The 24,677-nt window shown below is 45.8% G+C and overlaps 1 protein-coding gene across 5 annotated transcripts in view; it reads right to left on the bottom strand.

Moving 5' to 3' along the window:
* Window positions 1–944: 944 nt before the first annotated feature.
* The window catches only part of mpp5a (membrane protein, palmitoylated 5a (MAGUK p55 subfamily member 5)), a 141,620-nt gene continuing 117,887 nt past the window's right edge, over window positions 945–24,677 (bottom strand). For all 5 annotated transcript variants that reach the window (XM_038785511.1, XM_038785476.1, XM_038785504.1 and 2 more), the window contains 5 exons: window positions 22,301–22,372; window positions 20,150–20,317; window positions 19,869–20,071; window positions 16,730–16,840; window positions 945–2,438 (listed from right to left, as the gene is read on the bottom strand). In XM_038785511.1, coding sequence (XP_038641439.1) covers window positions 2,262–2,438; window positions 16,730–16,840; window positions 19,869–20,071; window positions 20,150–20,317; window positions 22,301–22,372 — 731 coding nt within the window. In that variant the 3' untranslated portion in view covers window positions 945–2,261. The remainder of the gene's footprint in view (window positions 2,439–16,729; window positions 16,841–19,868; window positions 20,072–20,149; window positions 20,318–22,300; window positions 22,373–24,677) is intronic.

The following is a 24,677-nucleotide window of genomic DNA, read 5'->3' as shown; positions in this document are numbered from 1 at the left end:
CCTTTAGCTGCCCAGGCCCAAAGCTCAGAATTCCCTTCCCAGACCTCGTTTTTCGTTGAAAATATTCCTTAAAACCTACCTCTTTGGCCAAGTCATCTCCCATGATGTCCCCTCGTGACTCTGTCATATTTTGTTCCATGATGCTTCTGTGATGTGCCTGGGGATGCTTCATTATGTTAAAGTAACTATATAAATGCAAGTTGTGGTTGGTTTTCAATTCCTTCTATCTTGTTAACCAGTTTCAAAAGATCTGCAAGCTCCAGGTAATGAGTGGCTCATTTTTAGTATTTGTGCATTAACTTCACCTGGCTCGAGACTGTTACTCACTCTGGCTGTTTTAAATCAATTGCTTCATCAAGGTCTTCATAAGTTGCCATACAGCTTGCTTTCTTTGCATTGGTGTTTCATCTTGGGCATTTCTTCTGGTGGCGCACAGTATTTTTTCTGAAACCGAGCATGTTGCAGATTGTGGCTTGCGATTTCCCTTTAAGAAATGCAGACGTCACACAGGATTCACACTATACTGGATTACCAGTTGATTAGCTCGAATTCGATCATTGTATCTGGGTTGGCCCAGAGAGATCGTGCAGAATGACAGTAGGGCTAATTTACGATCAACGTGTCTGGCAGTTGGGATTACCAAAGCTGGGTTCATTATAGTGAAGATGCACTGTATGTGGATTTGTAGCTCAGAATGAGTATGCACATATAAGTCACAAATTGGAAAATGACAGCACAGGCAGGCTGTCTTACCTGTGCCAGTCGTGCCAATTCAATAAGTTTTATAACAACTACTATTTTAACATTGTACAATACCAGGACACTGAAATTCATTAACTGTATATTTGGAATAATTGATTCCACAAATGGGGTTTTGGACTTTTGCAGGATCCTACAAATGCAGGTTACCTTGGTGAGCTCAGGAAGTGACAATGCAACAGACATCAGCCAGAGGTGATTTGTTTTATTGAAAATCTACAAATACAATTTTACAACATTCCGTGTGCAGTCAAGGCTCCGAAAATAGTTTTTAATGAATGAAGCAGATATACATGACATGCTCAGATTGGACCCCTCATAGATGGATTCCTCAAAGTTAAAATTGGCATCATTTACACGCGCCACATCCGAATGCCTGTCCAATTAATGTGACTGAAGCCACAAAGACTGAACATGTCCTTTGGTTTGTCAATCATTTTTCTCCACAAATAATATCCCACTTGTCCCTGCAGTCTGCATCACTTCAGCCTTTCATGGATGTTGCTTTGTTTTAGTCCTAGCAGATAAGCATCAAAGGTGGAAAAGCCGCACCATATCTCCAGTGCCTCTGCACTATTAGTTTAATACTGGGAAAATACATTGTACAAAATAGTTTTGACAAAATTAAGAAAACGTACATCATTCATTTGAAACTGTTCAGCCAATTCCAGCTATGAACCATCAAGAAATTCCAGTGTTTAAAAAACTTTATTCTAAAAAAACCCACAAAAATATTGTTACTAATCAAAATTGCGCGTGAAAAGATTTCAACAGGACTCGCATGTTATCTTAAATTACAACATTCACATTTGACGATTTTTTTTTTTTGAAAAGGCAGCTGTTTGGGATGCCTGCTGTGCCAATTATTGCTTTACAGTAGTTACATTTAATAATTCTATTCCAGTCTTTGATCAAACATTCTGATCATAAGGGACAATTTATTAGTCTGCACAAAGCAGGTTCTCACAAACACCTTTTAAAAAGTTAAAACGTGACGCCTTCCAACTGAGCAAGCCTCTGAACTGCTCCGACGTAGCGTTTTTCCCGCTAGGAGGAATGCACAATGTCTATTATAATATAAAAATCTATATGGTGGAATTTATGAATTCTATTTTCTTTCATAAAAAATATACTCTGTCGTCTGCATACTTAATCCTCGTGAAAGACTCTAGCACAATGCTCGTCATGAGCAGTCCTCAGCAGCAAGGCTGAAACCTAAAAAGAATATAAAAATACCACACCTAAAAGCTTAAATCAGTACAACCTGGACCCAGGGTTATGTACAGGGTGACTCAAAGTAGCTAATGTCAGAAGTGTATCTATATTTACATTATAAATAGTTACCATAATAGTAATTACATGAATATTTCTACCGCCAAGTGCTGATGTAAAATGGAATGTCAAATATTTCATAATTTTTTCTTCCATTCTGTGCCTTGCATCAATGATCACTTGCTGCCAAATTGCCGGAAAGCAGACTTGTTGCCTGATGAATTAGTTTTTCACCGCAGCCACGTGGATGGAACCCACTGAGGCTCTGTGTCAAGCTTGTTTATGAGGCGGATTAACTCCTGGTATGCTTTTTCCAAGTCTGTATTAACAACAGCTGCATCAAAATAGTGACCATAGTTTTGCTCCATTTCTCTGGCCTTTTCTATGATATCCCGCAGATCTTCAGGCTGCAACACAAAAATGGAAATGTCCAGTCTCTCCACAGCTGCACAAACTGTAATCACTGTAAAAGATCATCTGTGCCATGTTATGATAACGCAGTAAAGGACAGACTAGAAATTGCTAGGAATCACTTGATGGAAAGTGAAATCGGTTTGCTGCATTGGGCATGACCCACCAGCCGTGTTGCAGTCTCCCTTGAGCGCGGTGCGGCCAGTGAATGCCGGGAGAGCCTATCGCGGGCTTCCCAACAGTCTTTGCGCCTTGCAGGATTCACCCAAGTCCCGCGAGGCGACTTAATCTGAAACGCGCCCACAAGGGATGTGACCAAATGGCACGTGCCAAAGCCAGTTTTAAACTGGCAAGTCGAACTTACACGGTATCCACAGGCAACTTGGTATCCACCAGCCTCCCCAGCGAGGCCGCAGCCGGACGTCGAAAAGCACTGGTCTACACAAACGTGGACCAGGCAGAACGGCACACGGGGAGTCTCCCGGACTATCGGAGGTCAGGGTAAATGTTCCTTGACCTTCCCCTGGAATGAGGGCACCTTGACACTGCCCAGTTGGCACATTAGCACCACCACCGTAGCACTGTCAAGGTGCCAGTGCAAGGATGTAAAGTGACAGGGTGGCACTGCCAAAGGTCAGGCGAGAGGTGGGTCATACCCATGAAAGGAGGGGAGGGGGGGATTTGAAGGTTGGGAGTGTGCTGGACAGGTGAGTAGGGGCCTCTGGGAGGTTGGAGGGATGATGGGTGGGGGTCCTGGAAGGGAGGGAGTGCTGAAAGGGAACTTGGGGGGGCCTTGAAGAAGGGGGGCCCCCAGGGACCCCATAGCGGGGTGCGGTGGTAGTGCCCATGTGTGTGTGGGGGGGGGGTGAAATTGCCCATGGGTGGGGTGGGGGGTCGCGTGGGGACTCAAGCTCACTTAGAGATCAAGGACCCTTTCAAAATGGCGGCCCAATCTCGGTTTAGCTCCCCAGTGCTAAAAAAAAATTTAAGTGTGGGCTAAACCGGTGAGAAACTCCCGAGGGCCCAAAAAAGTGACTGTCACCGAATAGCGGTGGGGAACTCACCGGCAGAGCTGGCGGGAAACTGCCTGAAAAACCCGCTTTTTAAAGAATCAAGCCCTGAGTATCTGTGTTAACCTACTTTCTGTTTCTTGGTCAAGCCCCATCACCGGTCCTGCCAAAGTCAACGGACTTATGAATAGCTTGCCACATTTTACGGCACCCACTCCTACCACAACCGAGCTCCAAAATTCTACCCTACCTTTCCTTTTATATAAATCTTATAAGCAAAAGGTGCATGATTTATTAAATGGACATCTTTATCGCAGAATCATTTTCTATTATCCATTTAATCTCTGCACTTATAATAGCATCCTGGAATTTTATTTTGCCACTTGTGTGGAAGATTTATGCAGAGCTGCATGTACCTCTGCAAAGATTCAGGTGGGATCTAGAAAATAAATGGCAGAATCATCAGCAGTTGCGGATGAAGATTGTCAGAGAATACAACAGGATGTAGATAGGCTGCAAAATTGGGCAGGGAAATGGCAGATGGAATTTAACCCGGACAAATGCGAGGTGATCAGAATTTAAAGGAGCACAAAGAAATCAGAAGTTTGTGAGGAGGAGGGGCAAGGTACTGGGGAGATTTGAAAACAAATAAGGGCATTTTAAAATCTGGGTATTACTTAACCGGGAGTCAAAGTAATTTAGCGAGCACAGGGATGATGCGTGAATGGTACTTGGTGCGGGTAAGGACGTGGGTAGCAGTTTTGGATTACCTCCATTTTTCAAGTAGAATGTAAGAAGATAGCTAGGGAAATGTTAGAATAGTCATGTCTAGAGGAAACAAAGGAATGGGCTGATGGTTTCAGCAGCAGAAGGTGTAAGACAGGGATGGAGTTGGGCGATGTTACGGAGGTGGAGCTGGTGCAAGTATGAGGTCGGAAGCTCTATCTCAGGGTTAAATATGACACCAGAGTAGCTAATAGTTTGGTTCATCCTCAGACAGTTGCCAGGGAGAGGGATGGAAACATATAACTCCCACAGCGCAGGAGGCCAATTGGCCCATCAAGTCTGCACTGACTCTCGGAAAGTGAGTCACCCTATCGAGACCCACTCCCCCAACCTATTCCCTGTACGTCCGTAATGCCAGTTAACCTTCACATCTTTGGACAACAAGGGGCAATTCAGCACCCTCAATCCATCTAACCTGTGGGAGGAAACCGGAGCACCCGGAGGAAACCCACGCGGACACGGGGAGAACGTGCAAACTTCATGCATACAGACACCCAAGGGCAGAATTAAACGTCGAGTCCCTGGCACTGAGAGGCTGCAGTGTTAACCACTTTGCTGCCCTGATTGAGTGGAATTTATGGCAGGGATCCAAGACGTGGTGCTTCCCAATACCTGACCGTTTGAAAGTTTTGCTCACCCAGTATTGGATGTTGAACATGCAAACTGGGATTTTCCAGCCCCCCTCACTGGCAGGAATTTCTGTTCCCACCGAAGACAACGGGGATTTAAATGGATTGTCACGTCTGCCATGGGAAAAGCCACTATGGTGGGGCCAGAAAGTCTCAGTTTTAGTCTGACAGCTTAGAGGCAGTGGAGGGGCCCAGCAAGGTGGTGGTGAGGTACAGTGTTGTGTCATCAGTGTACATGACGTGTTTTCAGACAATATCAAGTAGCGGCACATAAATGAGAAACAGGGGGTGGTTGGGCCAAGTCTGGTTCCTTGCATAACTGCAATAATGGGGTGGATTTCTCTACACCAGGAGCCAAAACCAAGTACAATCTGCAGTTGAAGTGTGGTGAGGGTGCAAGTCTTGCTGTTCCCAGTTTAAATTCTTGTATCACCACTACTGATTAGCGTCAGTAATTACAGTGAGACAGAATTTAAAGGTTCCATTATAAATATGGTCAAATTAATTTATTTTAAATTAACAAATAGTTTGACATTTAAAATTTTTTATCTGAGTGTTAATCATAGGTCTTATCCTTGCCCTCATATTTTAGTTACTACTAGCTTGGTATCAACTATACCCTTCCAAAAAGGATGGGTGTGCAGGAAACAGATTTCAAGAAAGGTTTGTATTGGAACTGGTGCATAAGCTGTCCTTCTGCCTGGCAAAGTGCCAAGTCTCTGCTCTGCACATTCCTCTGACAGGATAGTCGAGAAAGCAAATTCCAATCCGGAGAGTCATGGATTTATCAACTCATCAAAAGATACCCAAAGGAATGGATTGAAAAATAATAAAGCAGCATGAAAACACAGCTGTAACACAAAGTCTAAGTTCCATCATCCTAAATCAAGTATTCTCAGCATGTAATGAAACATAATAAAAATGCCAATGCCTGAGACACGATGATACTCCCTCTATCTAAGCAATTGCAAGATCAGCATGCACAGCGTGTCTCGAGCTCCAACATGAAGCTGATTAAAGCTTTCTCAACAGGAACAATGTTAATTAATTCCGATCTTGAAGTGATATGCAAAAGAATGACAAATTCCCCATGGTCCATCTCAGCATTTAAATTTTAGGGGTGCAGTGGAAGCTCTACAATCCAGTGAAATAGCTTCTCCTTTCTCCCCAGTAATAATGGACAATCCACAAGTTTTGAACTTTCACATATGGCACAGCAATGAAGTACAACTTTAAGGAAGTGAATTTCAATCCACCTTGGGCTGTAATATTGACTTGCATCGCATAAAAAGGGAAACTATTTTAAGCGGAACGTGCAATGAAATGTGTTATCTCACAAAATCTCTAGCAGATAATCAGATGGTGGGTAATTGGAACAGATAAGAGGTTTCACTGCACAGATGGACTGACTTCTGACAAACTACAACTTTAGCATATGCTGAATAAAAATAGCAAAGTCAATAACAAAGATCGAGACATACATGCAGGCAAATAAGAACAGTCAAATTTATTAATCCAACACTCACTGAATCCCTCCCAAGATTTTACATTATCTTTTATACGGGTAATACTTTGTTAATAGTAATGAAGTGATTTTCCTCAGCTTATGACTTGGCAGCAGCCATCATTACCTGAACAAGAATTTGCAATTAAAATCACCTTTAAACTAGCGAACATTCAAATCCCTTTCATAGAAGAATAGAGAAATGGATCCTAAGCCAGGGAAGAAAATATCAGGTGAATTGACCGTGCAGGTGGATTTTGAAGTGATGTAGTGGTGCAGTGTGGAAGGATTCACGGAGGGAATTCTGGAGCATAGGGCCAAGGTAGCTGAAGGCATGGGTGGGGCGGAAGGAACAAAGGGACATGCATATCCTGAGAGTTGGAACAGTTAGACTTCTTTAGAAATAGTAGGTCTGAAGAAGGCAGAGGATAGAAAGAGACAATGTTGGGATGAGAATTTAACAAGGGGATGAGAACAGAGATTTTGAGAGGCCAGCAGCTAATATAGGTCACATGGACGAAAACTTGGGCACAAGAGGAAATGGGCAGCAGATTTTTCAGCAGATTTTTCAGATGAAATATAGAGGGTGGAGGGTCTACCAGTAATTTGATTGAAGTTTTGAGGAGGTGACAAAAATGATTGACGAGGATAGGGCTATGGATGTTGTCGACATGGACTTTAGGAAAGCGTTTGATAAGGTCCCTCATGGCAGGCTGATGCAAAAGATTAGATCACATGGGGTCAGGGGTGAACTAGCTTGATGAATCCAGAACTGACTTAGCTATAGAAGATATGGGGTAGCAGTGGAAGGGTGTTTTTCCGAATAGAGGTCTGTAACTAGTGATGTCCCGCAGGGATCAGCTCTGGGACCTATGCTTATATATATATATATAGATAGATATCGACTTCCGGTGGCGGCAATGCGGAGCTAAGCCGCACGTTCGGCAGTTCCCGCTATCGTAGGACTTTTGGGCTCTTTTAAGGGCCCCAAACGGCGCTGGTTCAACGATTCCCAGTGTGTGAAGGTGTCTGGAGTAATATCCCCCGGGATTTATGGTGCGGACCCGGAGTGGGGCGAGGAAAAAAACGGCAGCAGCTCCCCTGGAAAAGCGGGGGAAGGTGGACAAAATGGCGGCCGGTGGAGCCCCAGAGGAGTGGAGGCAGTAGGCGCAGGAGCAGCAGGCGGCCCGCAGGAGCAGGCAGGCGGGGGGGGGGGCAGTGTGAAAGCGTGGGCTTTCCTCTGGTTTCCCACGCCGCAGGACTAGGGGGGTGGAGCTGGTGGCAAGGGGCGTGGATATCAGATCCGTTTTCCCGCGCTGAAGCGGTGCCAAGGAGCTGATGCAGGGGAGGAGGGGTGAGCTCATATCGGGAGGGGTCGGAGTTAGAGCGGGAGCTGCTGGGGTCAGCAGAAGTCAGCTGGCTCACGGGAGTACTATGGAGGGAGTGTCGCGGCTAGGAGGGGTCCTAGCTTGGGGGGGGAGGAGGGGGGGGGGGGGGGGGGGTATACCGGGTTGCTGCTGGAATGGCCAGGGAGGAGCTGGTGCGGGTCGGGTGAGGTTCTATCGCCATGGGAAACGGGCCAAGTGGGGGGTGCTGGCCAGGGGCGAGCAGTCGATGGGCTATGGCTAGTCGGTGTGGGAGGGGGGCGGGGTGCCCCCTGATCCGGCTGATCACGTGGAACGTGAGAGGGTTGAATGGGCCGGTTAAGCGGGCCCGAGTGTTTTCGCATCTGAAGGGGCTGAAGGCGGACGTGGCCATGCTTCAGGAGACTCATCTGAAGGTGGCGGACCAGGTTCGTCTGAGGAAGGGGTGGGTGGGGTAAGTTTTCCATTCAGGGCTCGACGCGAAGAACCGGGGGGTGGCGATCCTGGTGGGGAAGAGGGTGGCGTTTGAGGCGTCCGAGGTGGTGGCTGATAGTGGCGGCAGATATGTGATGGCGAGCGGTAAGCTGCAGGGGGAGAGGGTGGTGTTGGTAAATGTATATGCCCCAAATTGAGATGATGCTGGTTTCATGAGGCGTATGTTGGGCCGCATTCCTGACCTGGAGGCGGGGGGCCTGATCATGGGGGGGGACGGGGGGGGGGGACGGATTTCAATACGGTGCTGGATCCCCCACTGGATCGTTCTAGTTCTAGGATGGGCAGGAGGCCGGCGGCAGCCAAGGTGTTGAGGGGTTTTATGGACCAAATGGGAGGGGTGGATCCCTGGAGGTTTGGGAGGCCGAGGGCTCGGGAGTACTCTTTTTTTCTCCCACGTGCACAGGGTTTATTCCCGTATTGATTTTTTTGTCCTGAGTAGGGGGCTGGTCCCAAGGGTGGAGGATGCCGAATATTTGGCTATTGCGATTTCGGACCATGCTCCGCATTGGGTGGATCTGGAGATGGGGGAGGTGCGGGACCAGCGCCCGCTTTGGCGTTTGGACGTGGGGTTGTTGGCTGATGAGGTGTGTAGGACGATGCGGGGATGTATTGAAAGGTACCTCGAGGCCAATGATACTGGGGAGGTCCGGGTGGGGATGGTGTGGGAGGCTCTGCAGGCAGTGATTAGGGGGGAGCTGATTTCCATCCGAGCCCATAGGGAGAGGAGGGAGAGGGAGAGACTGGTGGGGGAGCTGCTGAGTGTAGATAGGAGGTAGGCGGAGGACCCAGAGGAGGGATTGTTGGGGGAGCGGCGTAGCCTGCAGGCTAAGTTTGATTTACCGACCACCAGAAAGGCGGAGACACAGTGGAGGAAGGCGCAGGGAGCGGTCTACGAATATGGGGAGAAGGCGAGCAGGATGCTGGCACATCAGCTCCGCAAGCGGGACGTGGCTAGGGAGATTGGTGGAGTGTAGAATAGGAGTGGGAATGTGGTGCGGAAGGGGGTAGAGGTTAATGGGGTCTTCAGGGACTTCTACAGGGAACTGTACCGGTCGGAGCCGCCGGTGGTGGTGGTGTGGGGGGAGGGGGGGGGGGGGGGGGGGGGGGAGGGAGGAGAGAGAGAGAGAGAGAGAGAGAGAGAATGGAGAGCTTTTTGAACAGGCTGCGATTTCCAAGGGTGCAGTAGGAGCAGGTGGAGGGACTGGGGGCGCCGATCGAGTTGGAGGAGCTGGTTAGAGGGATTGGCCACATGCAGTCGGGGAAGGCGCCGGGACCGGATGGGTTCCCGGTTGAATTTTATAAAAAATATGCGGACCTGTTGGGCCCCCTGGTGGTTCGGATCTTTAACGAGGCATGGGAGGGGGGAGTTTTGCCCCCGGCGATGTCACGGGCGCTGATTCCCCTGATCCTGAAGCGAGGTAAGGACCCCCTGCAGTGTGGATCATATAGGCCAATTTCACTGTTGAACGTGGACGCCAAGTTGCTGGCAAAGATCTTGGCCACTAGAGTAGAGGACTGTGTGCCGGGGGTGATACATGAAGATCAGACGGGATTTGTGAAGGGGAGGCAGCTGAACACTAACGTGCGAAGGCTGCTAAATGTGATAATGATGCCGGCGGCAGAAGGAGAGGCGGAGATTGTGGTGGCATTAGATGCGGAGAAGGCCTTTGATAGGGTTGAGTGGGGGTACTTGTGGGAGGTGTTAGAGAGGTTCGGGTTTGGTGAGGGGTTGATTAAATGGGTGAAGGTGCTGTACGAGGCCCCGATGGCGAGTGTAGCGACAAATGGGAGGAGGTCCGAGTACTTCAGGCTCTACCGTGGGACTTTCCCCTTGCTTTTTGCGTTGGCAATTGAGCCTCTGGCCATGGCGCTAAGGGAGTCGGGGAGGTGGAGGGGTCTGGTGCGGGGTGGGGAGGAGCACAGAGTGTCACTTTATGCAGATGACTTGCTGCTGTATGTAGCAGACCCGGTGGGGGGAATACCGGAGGTGATGGAGATTCTTGCTGAGTTTGGGAGTTTCTCGGGCTACAAGTTGAACCTGGGCAAGAGCGAGCTGTTTGTTGTACACCCGGGTGATCAGGAGGGGGGGGATTGGTCGGCTCCCGCTAAAAAGGGCAGAGGCGTTTTAGGTACCTGGGGGTTCAGGTGGCTAGGAGTTGGGGGACTTTGCATAAGCTTAATTTCACTAGGTTGGTTGAGCAGATGGAGGAGGAGTTCAAAAGGTGGGACATGCTGCCGCTGTCGGGTAGAGTACAGTCCGTTAAAATGACGGTGCTCCCGAGGTTTCTGTTTTTGTTCCAGTGCCTCCCCATCCTTATTCCGAGGGCCTTTTTTAGGAGGGTGAACAGCAGCATCACGGGATTTGTTTGGGCGCATGGGACTCTGAGGGTGAGGAGGGTCTTTTTGGAGCGGGGCAGGGATGGAGGGGGGCTGGCGCTGCCCAACCTCTCTGGGTACTATTGGGCGGCTAATGTCTCGATGGTACGCAAGTGGGTAATGGAGGGGGAGGGGGCAGCATGGTAAAGGATGGAGATGGCGTCCTGCGGAGGCACGAGCCTGAAGGCACTGGTAACGGCACCGTTGCTGCTCCCTCCAACGAGGTACAGAACGAGCCCGGTGGTGGCGGCTACCCTCAAGATTTGGGGGCAGTGGAGGCGACACAGGGGGGAAGTGGGGGGCTCGGTGGAGGCCCCACTGTGGGGGAACTACCGGTTTGTCCCAGGGAACATTGATGGCAGGTTCCTGGGGTGGCATAGGGCGGGCATAAGGAAGTTGGGAGACCTGTTCATTGACGGGAGGTTTGCAAGCCTGGGTGAGCTGGAGGAGAAGTTTGAGCTCCCCCCGGGGAATATGTTCAGGTACCTTCAGATCAAGGCGTTTGCTAGGCGGCAGGTGGAGGGGCTCCCTTTGCTGCCCCCGCGGGGGGTAAGGGATAGGGTGCTTTTGGGGGTGTGGGTCGGGGATGGGAAGGTGTCTGACATCTACCAGGTGATGCAGGAGGTGGAGGAGGCGTCGGTAGAGGAGCTGAAGGCTAAATGGGAAGTGGAGCTGGGGGAGCAGATTGAAGAGGGGACATGGGCGAACGCCCTGGAGAGGGTGAACTCCTCCTCTTCATGTGCGAGGCTTAGCCTCATCCAGTTCAAGGTACTGCACAGGGCTCATATGTCCGGGACGAGGATGAGCAGGTTTTTTGGGGGTGAGGACAGGTGCAATAGGTGTTCGGGGAGCCCAGTGAACCATGCCCATATGTTTTGGGCATGCCCGGCACTGGGGGAATTCTGGTAGGGGGTGGCAAGGACGGTGTCGAGGGTGGTAGGGTCCAGGGTCAAGCCAGGCTGGGGACTCGCGATATTTGGGGTTGGGGTGGAGCCACGAGTGCAGGAGGCGAAAGAGGCCGGTGTTTTGGCCTTTGCGTCCCTAGTAGCCCGGCATCTTGCTGCAATGGAAAGATGAGAGACCCCCAAGCGTGGAGACCTGGATCAATGACATGGCGGGATTCATTAAGCTGGAGGTGCGGGGGGGTGTTTATTATTGTTTTGTTGTTATACATTTTTCAAAAATTTCAATAAAAATTATTTTAAAAAAAAATAAATAAATAAAATATATATATATAAATGACTTGGAAGAAAACATAGAGGGTCTGATTAGTAAGTTTGCGGATGATACAAAGATTGCAGGAATTGCGGATGAAGATTGTCAGAGAATACAACAGGATATAGATAGGCTGCAAAATTGGGCAGGGAAATGGCAGAAGGAATTTAACGCGGACAAATGCGAGGTGATGCATTTTGGTAGATCCAATTCAGGCGGGAGCTATAAAATAAACGGCAGAACCATTTATCAGGAACATAGAGACACAGAGATCTGGGCATGCAGGTCCACAGATCCTTAAAAGTGGCAGCACAGGTGGAAATGGAGGTAAAGAAAGCATATGGCATGCTTACCTTCATAGGATGGGGTATAGATTATAAAAGCTCGAAAATTATGTTACAGTTATATAGAACGTTGGCTAGGCCACGTTTGGAATACTGTGTCCAATTCTGGTCACCACACTACCAGAAGGACGTGGTGGTTTTGGAGAGAGTACAGAAAAGGTTTACCAGGATGTTGCCTGGTGTGGCAGGTATTAGCAATGAGGAGAGATTAAATAAACTGGATTGTTCTCCCTAGAGAGACGGAGGCAGAGGGACGACCTGATCGAATTTTATAAAATTATTTGGGGTATAGATAGGGTGAACAATTGGAGGCTTTTTCCCGGGGCGGAAATGTCAATTACAAGGGGTCACAAGTTCAAGGTGAGGGGGGAAAGCTTCAGTGGAGATGTGCGGGGTATGTTCTTTACACAGAGGGTGGTGGTGGCCTGGAATGCACTGCCAAATGAGGTGGTTGAGGCAGATGTTAGCAACCTTTAAGGCTTATCTGGATAGACATATGAACAGACGGGGTATAGAAGGACACAGGCGGATAATCTAGATAGGACAAGTGATTGGCGCAGGCTTGGAGGGCCGAAGGGCCTGTTTCTGTGCTGTGTTGTACTTAGATTACTAAAACAGTCATGTCCACAGCAGAGGCCCATAGCATGGACAGTATTTCAGAAGCAGGCGGACTGGAGCACAAGCAGAGGCAAATCAGAAGCCAAGGTTCAGTCTTGTTGAATCTCAGAGTGGCCAGGAGAGGGGATGGAATCAGTGGCAAAGATACACAGTTAGTGGTGGGGTCCAAAAACAACAACTTTGGTCTTCTCGGTATTTAACTGGAGGAAGCTGAAGCTCATCTAAGATCAGGTTGTTGGATAAGCCTTTTGACAATACAGAGGCAGAGGACAAGTTGAGAGATGGCGCACAGCGAGAATTGGTGCCATACATATGAAATCTGACCACATGTCTTCACATGTCATTGCCAAAGGCCAACAGGTAGAGGAGGCAGCCAAAGATAGAGCCACGAGGGACTTTAAATGTTACACGAGGTAGAGAGGGGTGATAACTTCAGTTTTTGTTGCCGATGTTTTGGCTACGGTTGGAGAGGCAAAAGTGGTCTCTCTCAACTGGATTCAAATGGACGTTATATGCTGAATCAGGATGATGTGGTTGACCACACCAGGCAAGGAGAGGAGAAAAATGTGCCACAGCCACTGTCACATGGTGTCACAGAAAGCCATTTGTTACTTCTATTTTTTGGTTCAATGCTGTGGAATCCTGACTTGAGATCTCCAAACATGGAATTGCAGGAGAAGCAATCACAGATTTGGGATGCAACAACTTACATAAGAACTTTCAAGAGGAAAGTAAGGTTGAAGATGGGCAGTCCTTTGTAAGGATAAAGAGGTTAAAGGTGAGTATTTTCTAATAGGGAGATTGGGGACAACACAGGGGAGGGTAAACAGTACCCGAGTAGAGGGAACCATTTGCAATAGCAACCAGCTTAGGTGTAAAAGGAGGTTGAGTGGTCAGCACTTAGTTCAAATGGGGTCAAGGGAGCAGGACGTGGGTTTAATGGACAAGATGAGCTCTGAGATGATTCGAGGACAGATAAGACAGAAAGAATGGAAGAATGCTGGCGGAGGGCTCAGGTTAGCAAAGGAAAGAGGGACAGCTGGCTGGCCACAACTGGGAAATAACGGTAGCAGAAATAGAAAGGGAAAAAAAGGGCTCTAATTTACATACAGCCTGTGAATGGCACTTTGAAAGATGTAATCGTCGATTACCGGTACCGTAATTTCCGGACTATAAAGCGCACCTGACTATAAGCCGCACCCACTGATTTTGACATTTTTTTTTATTTTGAACATAAATAAGCCGCACACGTATATAAGCCGCAGGTGCTTACCGGTACATTGAAACAAATGAGCTTTACACAGGCTTTAACGAAATACGGCTTGTAACAAAAATAAAAAATTAGCGGTAAAGAATAGCCTACCAAGAAAGTCATTGGTCACTGTGGAGCGAAATCAATCCGATTAAGCTCTTAAGATTAACATAGAATCATCAGTTTGAAACATTAAAAATAAATAAATCATGTGTAAAAAGAAGTATTTTATTACTGATCGTAATCAAGATATCACCAACCCAGGTGATCAGAGTCACTATCCTCCTCTTGTGCACTGAAACCACTGAAGTCATCTCCTTCGGTGTCAGAGTTGAATAGCCTCAGAATTGCTTCATCCGATGTTGGATTGTTTTCATTGTCGCTCTCATCACTTTCATCCGGAGGCAAATTTCCCGCTGAGCTCATGCTGCCCTCTTCAACACGCAGCAATCCAGCTTTTCGAAACCCGTTGATGATAGTGGATTTTTTAACAATGCTCCACGCTGTCAGGACCCACTGGCAGACTTGACCATAAGTTGCTCTTCGCATGCGGCCCGTTTTAGTGAAGGATTTCTCCCCACTTGTCATCCAAGCCTCCCACTGAACACGAAGCGCCACCTTAAATGCACGATTTAAACTGATGTCAAGTGGCTGTAAATACTTTGTTGTGCCCCCAGGAATCACAGCTGGAATTGAGTTTGTCCTCTTGATGGCTTCTTTCACAGAATCTGTTATGTGGGCCCTCATGCTGTCCAAAACGAGCAATGCCTTGTTCCTGTGAAAGAATCCTCCCGGTCGCTTGCCGTAGCACTCCGTATGCCATTCATGCATTAGGCTTTCCGTCATCCATCCTTTCTTGTTGACTTTCACAACAATTCCTGTAGGGAATTTTTCTTTTGGTATCGTCGTGCGTTTAAAAATCACCATCGGTGGAAGCTTTTCTCCGATGCCGTGCAACTCAGAACACAGGTGAAGTGCGTTTTTTCATGCCCAGTTGTTTTCAGCATGACGGATGATTCACCTTTCCTGTTGACAGTCTGAGTGAGAGGCAGGTCAAATGTCAGAGGAACCTCATCCATATTTATGATATTGTGCGGGCCAATGGAATGCTCTGCTATCTTTGCATCAGTGAATTTGCGGAAGTTTGAAATTTTTTCCTCGTAGTCGGGAGGGAGCTGCTGACACAAACTCATCCGTACCCTGATGGACAGGCCTTTACGTCTCATAAATCTGAGACACCACGATGGTCCACCTCTAAAATTCTCAAACTTCATTGCGGTGGCGATTGTTTTGGCTTTCAGTCGGATCTGTACAGTTGAAACACCTCGGCCATCTGCTCACTGCATGTTGACCCAGTCTTCGAGCTCATTTTCTAGTTCGGGCCATCTGCTTTTCTTCCCTCTGAAAGCTTTAGTTGTCTTTTTGCACTGAGTCAATTCCTCACGCTGCTGTTTCCAACGTCTTATCATCGACTCATTAAGACCAAGCTCTAGTGCAGCAGCTCTATTTCCTTTCCCAACAGCCAGATCGATCGCCTTCAACTTGAAAGCTGCATCATATGCATTTCTCCGTGTCTTTGCCATGATGAGGGTGACAAAATGACTACCGTAATCAGAATGATGGGATGTTTGAGCGCGCTCGATTTAATCTAAACAGTAAACTAAAAAGTTACATTGTTTTACCTTGACCCGTTACGCAATTTCATTGGTTTAGTGAAAAGAAAGCGGGAAAAATCCATAAATAAGCCGCGTCGTTGTATAAGCCGCGAGGTTCAAAACGTGTGAAATAAGTCGCGGCTTATAGTCCGGAAACTACGGTAAGTACTTTTTAATGTAGGAAACAGAGCCAATTTGTATACAGAAAAATTCCACATAAAGCAATGAGATAAATGACCAGATAATCTGTTATAGCGATGTTTGGTGAGGGATAAATGCTGGCTAGGATAATGTTGTGATATTTTGTATCCCTTGACAGAGCGGAATTAAGTTCCTGGAGTGGGATTGAATTTATGATGATTCAGTGGCTCAAACAATGCCTCTGAGCGTAATGAAGGCTTTACTGCGGATAAGGTGGAGGGTGAGAGGTTGAACAGATCGACAGCTGAACAAGTATTGTAGCAAATGGAAAACCAAACCCCTTATCTATAACCTCAGTACTGCATATTAAGCGGAAAATAATAGGTCAATGGTTGCAAGAAGGTGACATATTAGCAACTTAAGAGATAAGGAACAAAATCAGTAAAGTGAAATGAAAACTAGGAACTAAAATACTTACTGAATGATAAATAAGGTCAAAGTAATGAAAGGCAACTTTTAACGATCATAATGCAGATTAAGGCAAAAGCCTTTGGCCTAAATCTTCTGATCCCACCTGCCGCGGGAATCGCCATGGGCAGGCGGACAAGCAAAAGGTCTGCTGACCTCTGCTGTGAATCTCCAGTCCCGGGGCGTGCGGGACCAGCAAATGCAGTCCATTGTTCATAGCATGATACTGTTTTTTAATAGAAAAATCCAAAAGAATCATCGCTGCACATGAGGAACAAGACAAAAAAAGTAATGCTACTCTACAGTTCTTGAATTGAACTCATCAACCTTGAAACTGTCTTCTCCGAGTAAGTGTACTTCATGTTCCGTCTAAACTCACTTCATTAACTGCAGTGACTTCTGCAGAGCACAAAAGGTACAAAAATATTACCTTAGGATTTTTCCCCTCTTTGGTCAGCATTGCACGCAGTCTCTCCTGGGAAGGTGGTGCAATGAAGATTATATAAGGTTTTAAATCCGAATTGCGCAGAATCCTCAATGACTAGAAAATAAAAAAATATAGAGTATAAAATGAGAAAACATGATGAAAATTCCAAATAGCCATTGATATCTGCTATTTCTTTAGGACAGAATAACTAATGGAATTCCATACAATTTATTCCTTAGGGCAAGAGTATTTTCCAGAGATTTCCCATTTTAATGGGACTCAAAAAATGTAAATGAGGCAATAAGCTTTGCTGTATAATCTTGTATTCAAGACAGCTATCTGTAGAAATGCTCTTTAGTTCCAAATGGAGCACAGCAGTACTCCACAATAACAAGTGCTGTATTACCATCATTTTATTTTTAAATACAGGAACCATAATAGCAGCAGAGGAGCTCAAATTAATTTGGTCTAAGCTTGAGGGCTTGTGTTAATTATTGCGATCAGATTTCTCTTGGATTATAAACTTGGCAGTGAGCGACAGATGGCTGTCTGGGGAATACTATGCTGCAACATATTTCAGGGGTACCCTGAAGCCACCAAAATATATATATATTTTTTAAAAATAATTTTTATTAAGATTTTCAAAAACATATCAAAAACATAAAATAACAGCAAGAAAACCATATTAACAACAAAGAGAAATAACACAATAACCCCCAAAACCAACCCCCCAGTAGCTACAAAAAGAATAGATAAGCACCCGGCATATTCAATAAACACATATACACATTTCTCCCTTCCCCCGCAACAAACCCCCCCCCCCCCCCCCCTTCCTTTGCTGCTGCTGCTGCCGGCCTATTTTCCTACCGTTCTGCCAGGAAGTCAAGGAAAGGCTGCCACCGCCTAAAGAACCCCTGTACTGATCCCCTCAGGGCAAATTTCACCGTCTCCAATTTGATGAACCCCGCCATATCATTGATCCAGGCCTCCACGCTTCGGGGCCTCGCATCCTTCCATTGAAGCAAAATCCTCTGCCGGGCTACTAGGGACGCAAAGGCCAGAACACCGGCCTCTTTCGCCTCCTGCACTCCCGGCTCCACTGCAACCCCAAAAATTGCAAGTCCCCAGCCTGGCTTGACCCTGGATCCTACCACCCTCGACACCGTCCTTGCTACCCCCTTCCAAAATTCCCCTAGTGCTGGGCATGCCCAGAACATATGGGTATGGTTCGCTGGGCTCCCCGAGCACCTAGCACACCTGTCTTCGCCCCCAAAATACCTACTCATCCTCGTCCCGGTCATGTGGGCCCTGTGCAGCACCTTGAACTGTATGAGGCTAAGCCTCGCACAGCAAGAGGAGGAATTCACTCTCTCCAGGGCATCCACCCACGTCCCCTCCTCAATCTCCTCACCCAGTTCCTCTTCCCATTTACCCTTCAGCTCCCCCACCGAAGCCTCACCAAAATATTTTATATATATATGCGTCACATTGTTGTGGCTGAGTGAATCACACAGAAAAAAGCAATGCAAGACATCAAATGAGAGGAACACACATTAGGGAAACCATCTGAAGCCAATTTACAAACCAACTGCTTGAATCTGCTGTTACTGCTGAAACTAAGTGCTCTGTTTCAACAAAAGATAAATCAGCAAGTCTTCATGGGCTCCCAGGTTCGTGTGGTGGAGGCATTTCAGACATGGCTTTCAACAAGGTATTGGATAATTATCTGAAGAGAATAACAATGCAGGGCTACATGGAAAAGTTGGGGAGTGCAACTAGCCAGAGTTGCTCTTACAGAGAGCCAGCACACACATGATGGACCAAATGGCCTCCCTCCTGTGCTGTTACCACTCTTTCCTATTAACAAATATTGGTCAAACTGTGTTTCAACCTTGAATGAGGCAACTGGCTACTTCGGGTGTTTTTGTAACATCTATAGCTATGAGAATTAGTAATTTGTTCTCATCCCTGTCATTTTTCCTATTACTGTCACCCAGTTTTGTTGTAAGCATGACTTGAAAGCAATATAATGAACTTCAGTTTTTATAGGTTTGGATTGTAATAGACATGTTTCAAAAAGTAATTTTAAATTTTCTTTAAAAAAGTACGTGGAATAATAATCGGTTGTCATTTGGCTTAACTGTCCTTGTTAATATCCTGCTCAATTTGTTACTGCTTCAAGTGTTCACAGACATTTATGGATTGAGGAAGGTTATTCAGCCCATCTCAATACATCCATCCAGAACAATCCAATAGTCCCCACCATTGCTGCATCTAATTGCTCCTCGAATTAATCAGCCAGCGGTTCTTATCACCAATCTTGTTCGAGGAAATCCACTTGAAATCTTTGCATGAAAGACCTGCTGCTGTTGTAAAGTTACGCCTCACAATTTTGGGGCTGTAAGGCTGAAACTTTTCTTTTACAATGATATATAGCCAATATTGAAACATTACAGTGATATACATGTCGCTGCAGGTACCATTTTTTCTTGCTCTCTCTCAGCCACTCCAATCACCTTTTCATATATATTTCTGAAGGGTCCTATATAAAAGTAGCCGCCATAGTCCCAGATGACCATAGGTTGCTTTCCCTTCTGAGGGGGAGAGCTAACTGGTGGTAATTTAATCTGAGGATCACCGCACCTCAGGCAAGTGACAAGGTTGAGAAGGCGGAGCCTTCATGAATAACCTCAGCCGGTAATGGAATTGAACCCATGCTGTTGGCCTCGCTCTACATCATACATTGGCCGGCGTGAGTCGCGAAGGTTGGCAGGCACGAGTCGCGAAGGTCGGCGGGCACGGGTCACGAAGGTCAGCAGGCATGGGCCGCGAAGGTCGGCAGGCACGGGTCGTGACGGTCGGCAGGCACGGGTTTTGAAGGTCGGCATCGTGGGTTGCGAAGGATAGCCGTTTGGTCAAAATGGGTCCCTGGCAAAAAGGTTTGAAAAGCACTGCCTTATATGACAAGCATCTTTCTCCAATTAACATTTCAAACTTTTCCAGTTCTGACGAATGGTCACAGACGTGGAACATCAAATCACTCTCCAGAAATGCTGCCCACAGAGGCAGCCAGACCTGCTGAGTATTTTCAGCACTTTGTTTCGAGTTCAGATTTTTGTAACTTGTGCTCCTAGCTGCTTACCTGGGTGTGCAAATTTAACAGGCATATCTTTCCAGAGTTGATCACCTGCCGCACTGAATCGATACTGGTGCCATACAGGTTCTTTTCATATTCGCCATGTTCAATGAACTTGTTGCTTGCCATGTCGGTTTCAAAAAATTGGCGTGACACAAAGAGATAATCACGCCCATTCACTTCGTTATCTCTCATGGATCGTGTTGTATCTACAAATGCAAAGATACGAGTTATATCGAAAATATACCATACAATACAGGTTAAACTAGTTAGTCCAATTAACTTACGAGGTACTGCTGCGGCAAAACGATCAGCCTCTCTTTCCATCAGTTTCTGCCGTAATTCATTCTGACCGCAGTTCGGTGGGCCAATTAGAACAATTGGCCGTTTTCTGCTCGCAGGTTGGTGATACAGCGACATTTCTTCATATGTCAAGATCTCATCATTGTCATAATCTTTTGGGGGAATTGGAAAAACAGTCACTTTATAAGGCGTTATGCGCACCTGCAATAAACCAATTCTTCCTCAAATTCCAGAGACATGTCTAAACAAGAAAATCTACAGTTTTGTAAATGTAGTTCTGTTGGTAAATTTACTGAAGGTTTTGCTGAGCATTCAGATGACACCTACACTTAAATAATAACACAATAGGTGGGTGACATGTGGCGCAGTGGTTAGCGACTGCGGCGCTGAGGACCCGGGTTTGAATCCCGGTCACTGTCCGTGTGGGCAGAATGGGGTGGGGGGGGAATGTTTAGGGGTTGGGGAGCATGTAGGGAGATGTGGTTGTTTGCTATTGCCATGGTTGTTTTTGATTTTCTCCCTTATGTCCATATTTGAAAAATGCCTCTGATAAAATATTTTTTTAAAAGAATTTCCATTAGCCTGATAGAGAATGCAAACCCATCTCCTCATTGAATCCATCCCAATTAACCAAGTTCATACATTTCTCTGCTTAAATTAAAGAACCTCAAAAGAATGTCTTTCTCCATCCACTTCTTGTGCCAACTGAAGAGTAAAAGATCAATTCCAGGCAAAATCAATATCTGATTACACTATCTGGTTATTCTTCCCATTCGTACCCGAGCAAATCACGATTAATCTCAATAATTATTCACTCTGCTGATTAAAGTAAGGGATCTCAGTGATGGGTAGTGAAATATCTATCACAGATTTTGCTCCAAGTGTTAGCATGGATCAAATTATAAACCATTTGTTTTGTTTCCTGTTGTCTTGACAGATTCAGAATGGCCGTGCTCAGTCTAAATGCCTTTTGTCATTTGTTTTTTAAAAAATTACATTCGAGAGAAATCACAGAATCCATACTATCCACTTCATTGTGTCACACTCTTCCAATTATTGGCAGATCTACAACAGGGCAAACCATTTGCATCCACAGGAAAATGGCAAAAGCTGGTTAACAGTTTCAAAAGGTGACTCTCTGCCTTGACTTAAACTTTATAATTTAGATTATATATGCATATGGCATTCTTTCAAAGGTGGGAAAAAAGTTGGGGGGTTGGGTTGGAAGTACAAGAAAGTCTTGTGGGGCTGACAAGGTACAGGAATACACTCGCTGGAATATTTTGAATTTTATATCAAAGTTAATGTATTTTGCTTCATGCGGGCACTCTGTTCTTCCTAAACATACTTCAGTTTCTAGCACCTTTCCTTCAATTCATTGCTCCTTCTCTCTTTGTTATTGCTATCCTATTTTTGCCATCTCCGCTTTGCCACCGGTATCCGAGCATGGGCGGCATGGCAGCACAGTGGTTAGCACTGTTGCTTCACCGCGCCAGAGTCCCGTGTTCAATTCTCGCTTGGGTCACTGTGCGGAGTTTGCACGTTCGCCCCTCGTCTGCGTGTGATTCCTCCGGGTGCTCTGGTGTCCTCCCACAAGTCCCGAAAGATGGGCTTGTTAGGTGAATTGGGCATTCTGAATTCTCCCGAACAGACACCGAAATGTGGCGACGAGAGGATTTTCACAATAACTTCATTGCAGTGTTAATGTAAGCCTACGTGTGACAATAATAAAGATTATTATTATTCATACCAATGGCCCTTTCTGCTAGCTGTGCCCAAATGCTAACAGGTTGTTCTGCACCCTTCCTCCCGGAGCACTAATGAGTAACTCTAGGTACTTCTGCTTACAGCATAGAAAGGCTTGATCTGACCTATTAGTAGCTGTAATTAGGTAGCAGCAGGGCGCAGAGGGAGGTGAATCGCCTTCACTGAATTTTAATCAGCAAACATCGGGATACCAAGCAAGTTAATTGTCATGTGACGTTTGGCACATCACGAGAATGTTTTAGATGCAAAATCATCTAGCTTCAGCTATTAAAATAATTAAACATCTAGCAAAGTCTACGGCATACGGTGGTTATAGTTCACTCAATTACGATCCTTCCGTTAAACCTGGCCATTTTATTTATACATACCATCGTTTCTATTTGCATTGTATAGCACTTTCTTCCGCTTCTTCTTATTTTTCTTAGCACACCAAAGTTTACCTGAAGTAGAAAAATGTTGAGGCAAATGATATTCAAGGGCAAGTGTATAAAGTGGACTAAATTCCAAGGCCAACTTTAATCAGATGAGAGACAACAGTCACAGTTAAGAATCAGCAAGGTTAGAATCAAAACACTCATTTTGTTTTTTAAGCAAAGTGCCTGCACTGGTTTCCTCAAAGAGCTACCTAATTAGTCTCACATTCCTACCTCTACCTCATAGAGCTGCAAGAGTTTCCCCTTCAGGCATTTATCCAATTCTCCTTTGGAAATTATTATTGAATCTACTATCACCATCCTTTTTGGGCAATGTATTCCAGATTATAACAATTCACTGTATTAAAAAAATTACCTGACCTCAGGTTCTTTTGCCAATTATCATAAATCCCACAAATGGACAGCACGGTAGCACAGTGGTTAGCACTGTCGCTTCACAGTGCCAGGGTCCCGGCTTCGATTCCTGGCTTGGGTCGCTGTCTGCGTGGAGTCTGCACGTTCTCCCTGTGCCTGCGTGAGTTTACTCCGGGTGCTCCGGTTTCCTCCCACAAGTCCCGAAAAACATGCTGTTAGGTAATTTGGACATTCTAAATTCTCCCTCAGTGTACCCAAACAGGTGCCGGAATGTGGCGACTAGGGGCTTTTCACAGTAACGTCATTGCAGTGTTAATGTCAGCCTACTTGTGACAATAAAAGATTATTGAAATTAAAAAATATGTTCCTTCCTGCTACTGATAAGAGTATTTTTGATTCTTTGGGGATTACCCTTACCCAACTGCCTGAACAATCATAATCTCGCCTTTGTTTAGGGCGGCATAGTAGCTAGCACAGTTGCTTCACAACTCCAGGGTCCCCGGTTTAATTCCCGGCTTGGGTCACTTCTGTGTGGAGTTTGCACGTTCTCCCAGTGTCTGCGTGGGTTGCCTCTGGGTGCTCCGGTTTCCTCCCACAGTCCAAAGATGTGCAGGTCAGGTGGATTGGCTATGCTAAATTGCTCTTAGGTTAGGTAGGGTTGCTGGGTTACGGGATAGGGTGGAGGTGTGGGCTTAAGTAGGGTGCTCTTTCCAAGAGCCAGTGCATACCCGATGGGCTAAATGGCCTCCTTCTGCACTGTAGATTCTATGACTCGCAAGCAGAATATCATGACTTCCAGGGGCTTTTGCTGTTGTTGCTATTACTGTGGTCATTATACACACAAAAGCCCAGGTTTGCTTGCTGCACAGATTACATTTTTATTTATCCATTCTTCACTGATATTTGAACCTAACATTATCATCATACGGTAAAGGGTTCACTTTTTAAACTCAGTTGCATTTCAGATCAATAATTTAACAATGTTTTGTAATTAAATCAGGATACCAAATGCTGTTCAATAATTATGATGTTACAATGCACTATCTTTTGATTTCGCAGACACCAATTGGGCAAATATTTCTTAGGATTTAGTGAAACAAAGTCCCTAATCAAAGCAATACAACTCACTTGATTCATTAAATCATATACTGTAACCACATACCCACTTCAAGGTAGCAATAACCTGATTTAACCAGCTTGTTGAGTTATCTTTCTGGAACTAGAAGAATGTTCTAAATGCCTCACTGGTAGCAATTAGTCATCCACATATACAAGGTAACGTAAAAGAAAATCCACAAAGAGAAACCATAATTTCTAATCATTACAATAGCAGTTTAGTTTCACAGTTACATAAAATATTACACTGCATAATTCCTAATCATACAGATGTTAAAATACTCAAAAGTCAGATTAATTTATCAAAACTACTGAACGTTATATAGACCAAATGTATTTGCTGCAGGCTTTCAGTAATTTGTAAAAGATGAACAGTTTAATTGCAAAAAAAACTTAAGACTGCACAATTAATCAATGGATAAATAATTGAGTTGTATTGGAGCATCGAACTCCCAAGTCTAGTCTAAAACTACAAAAAATATAAATCTCTTATTAAGTCTGTTACCCTGCTTCTGGCACTACTTTGGGTCATGGGACTGTTGTCCTGATGAACTTCAAATACATTCAATGAAACATTCTGTTTTGAACAAAGTTGGGAGATTTGGACAGATATTTTGAGTCAGTCATGGAGGGGCTGCTCTACATCACTAATTATCCTGCAGTTACCAATATCATATCGCTTTGGCTACGGTGTACAGTTAGAATTACCACTTCTTCCTGTATTCATGGATGTGGGCGCCAGCCAGTGGCCCAGATGGTAAATCAGAGAGAAAGACATAATGTATATAGCCTCTAGTTACAACTGGAATCCACGTCTTCATCTTCATTACAGCTACAGCTT

Source organism: Scyliorhinus canicula, chromosome 2, assembly GCF_902713615.1.
Source record: "Scyliorhinus canicula chromosome 2, sScyCan1.1, whole genome shotgun sequence".
NCBI lineage: Eukaryota > Metazoa > Chordata > Chondrichthyes > Carcharhiniformes > Scyliorhinidae > Scyliorhinus > Scyliorhinus canicula.
Note: the sequence above shows the minus strand (reverse complement) of the source record. Positions and strands in the feature narration are given on the sequence as shown.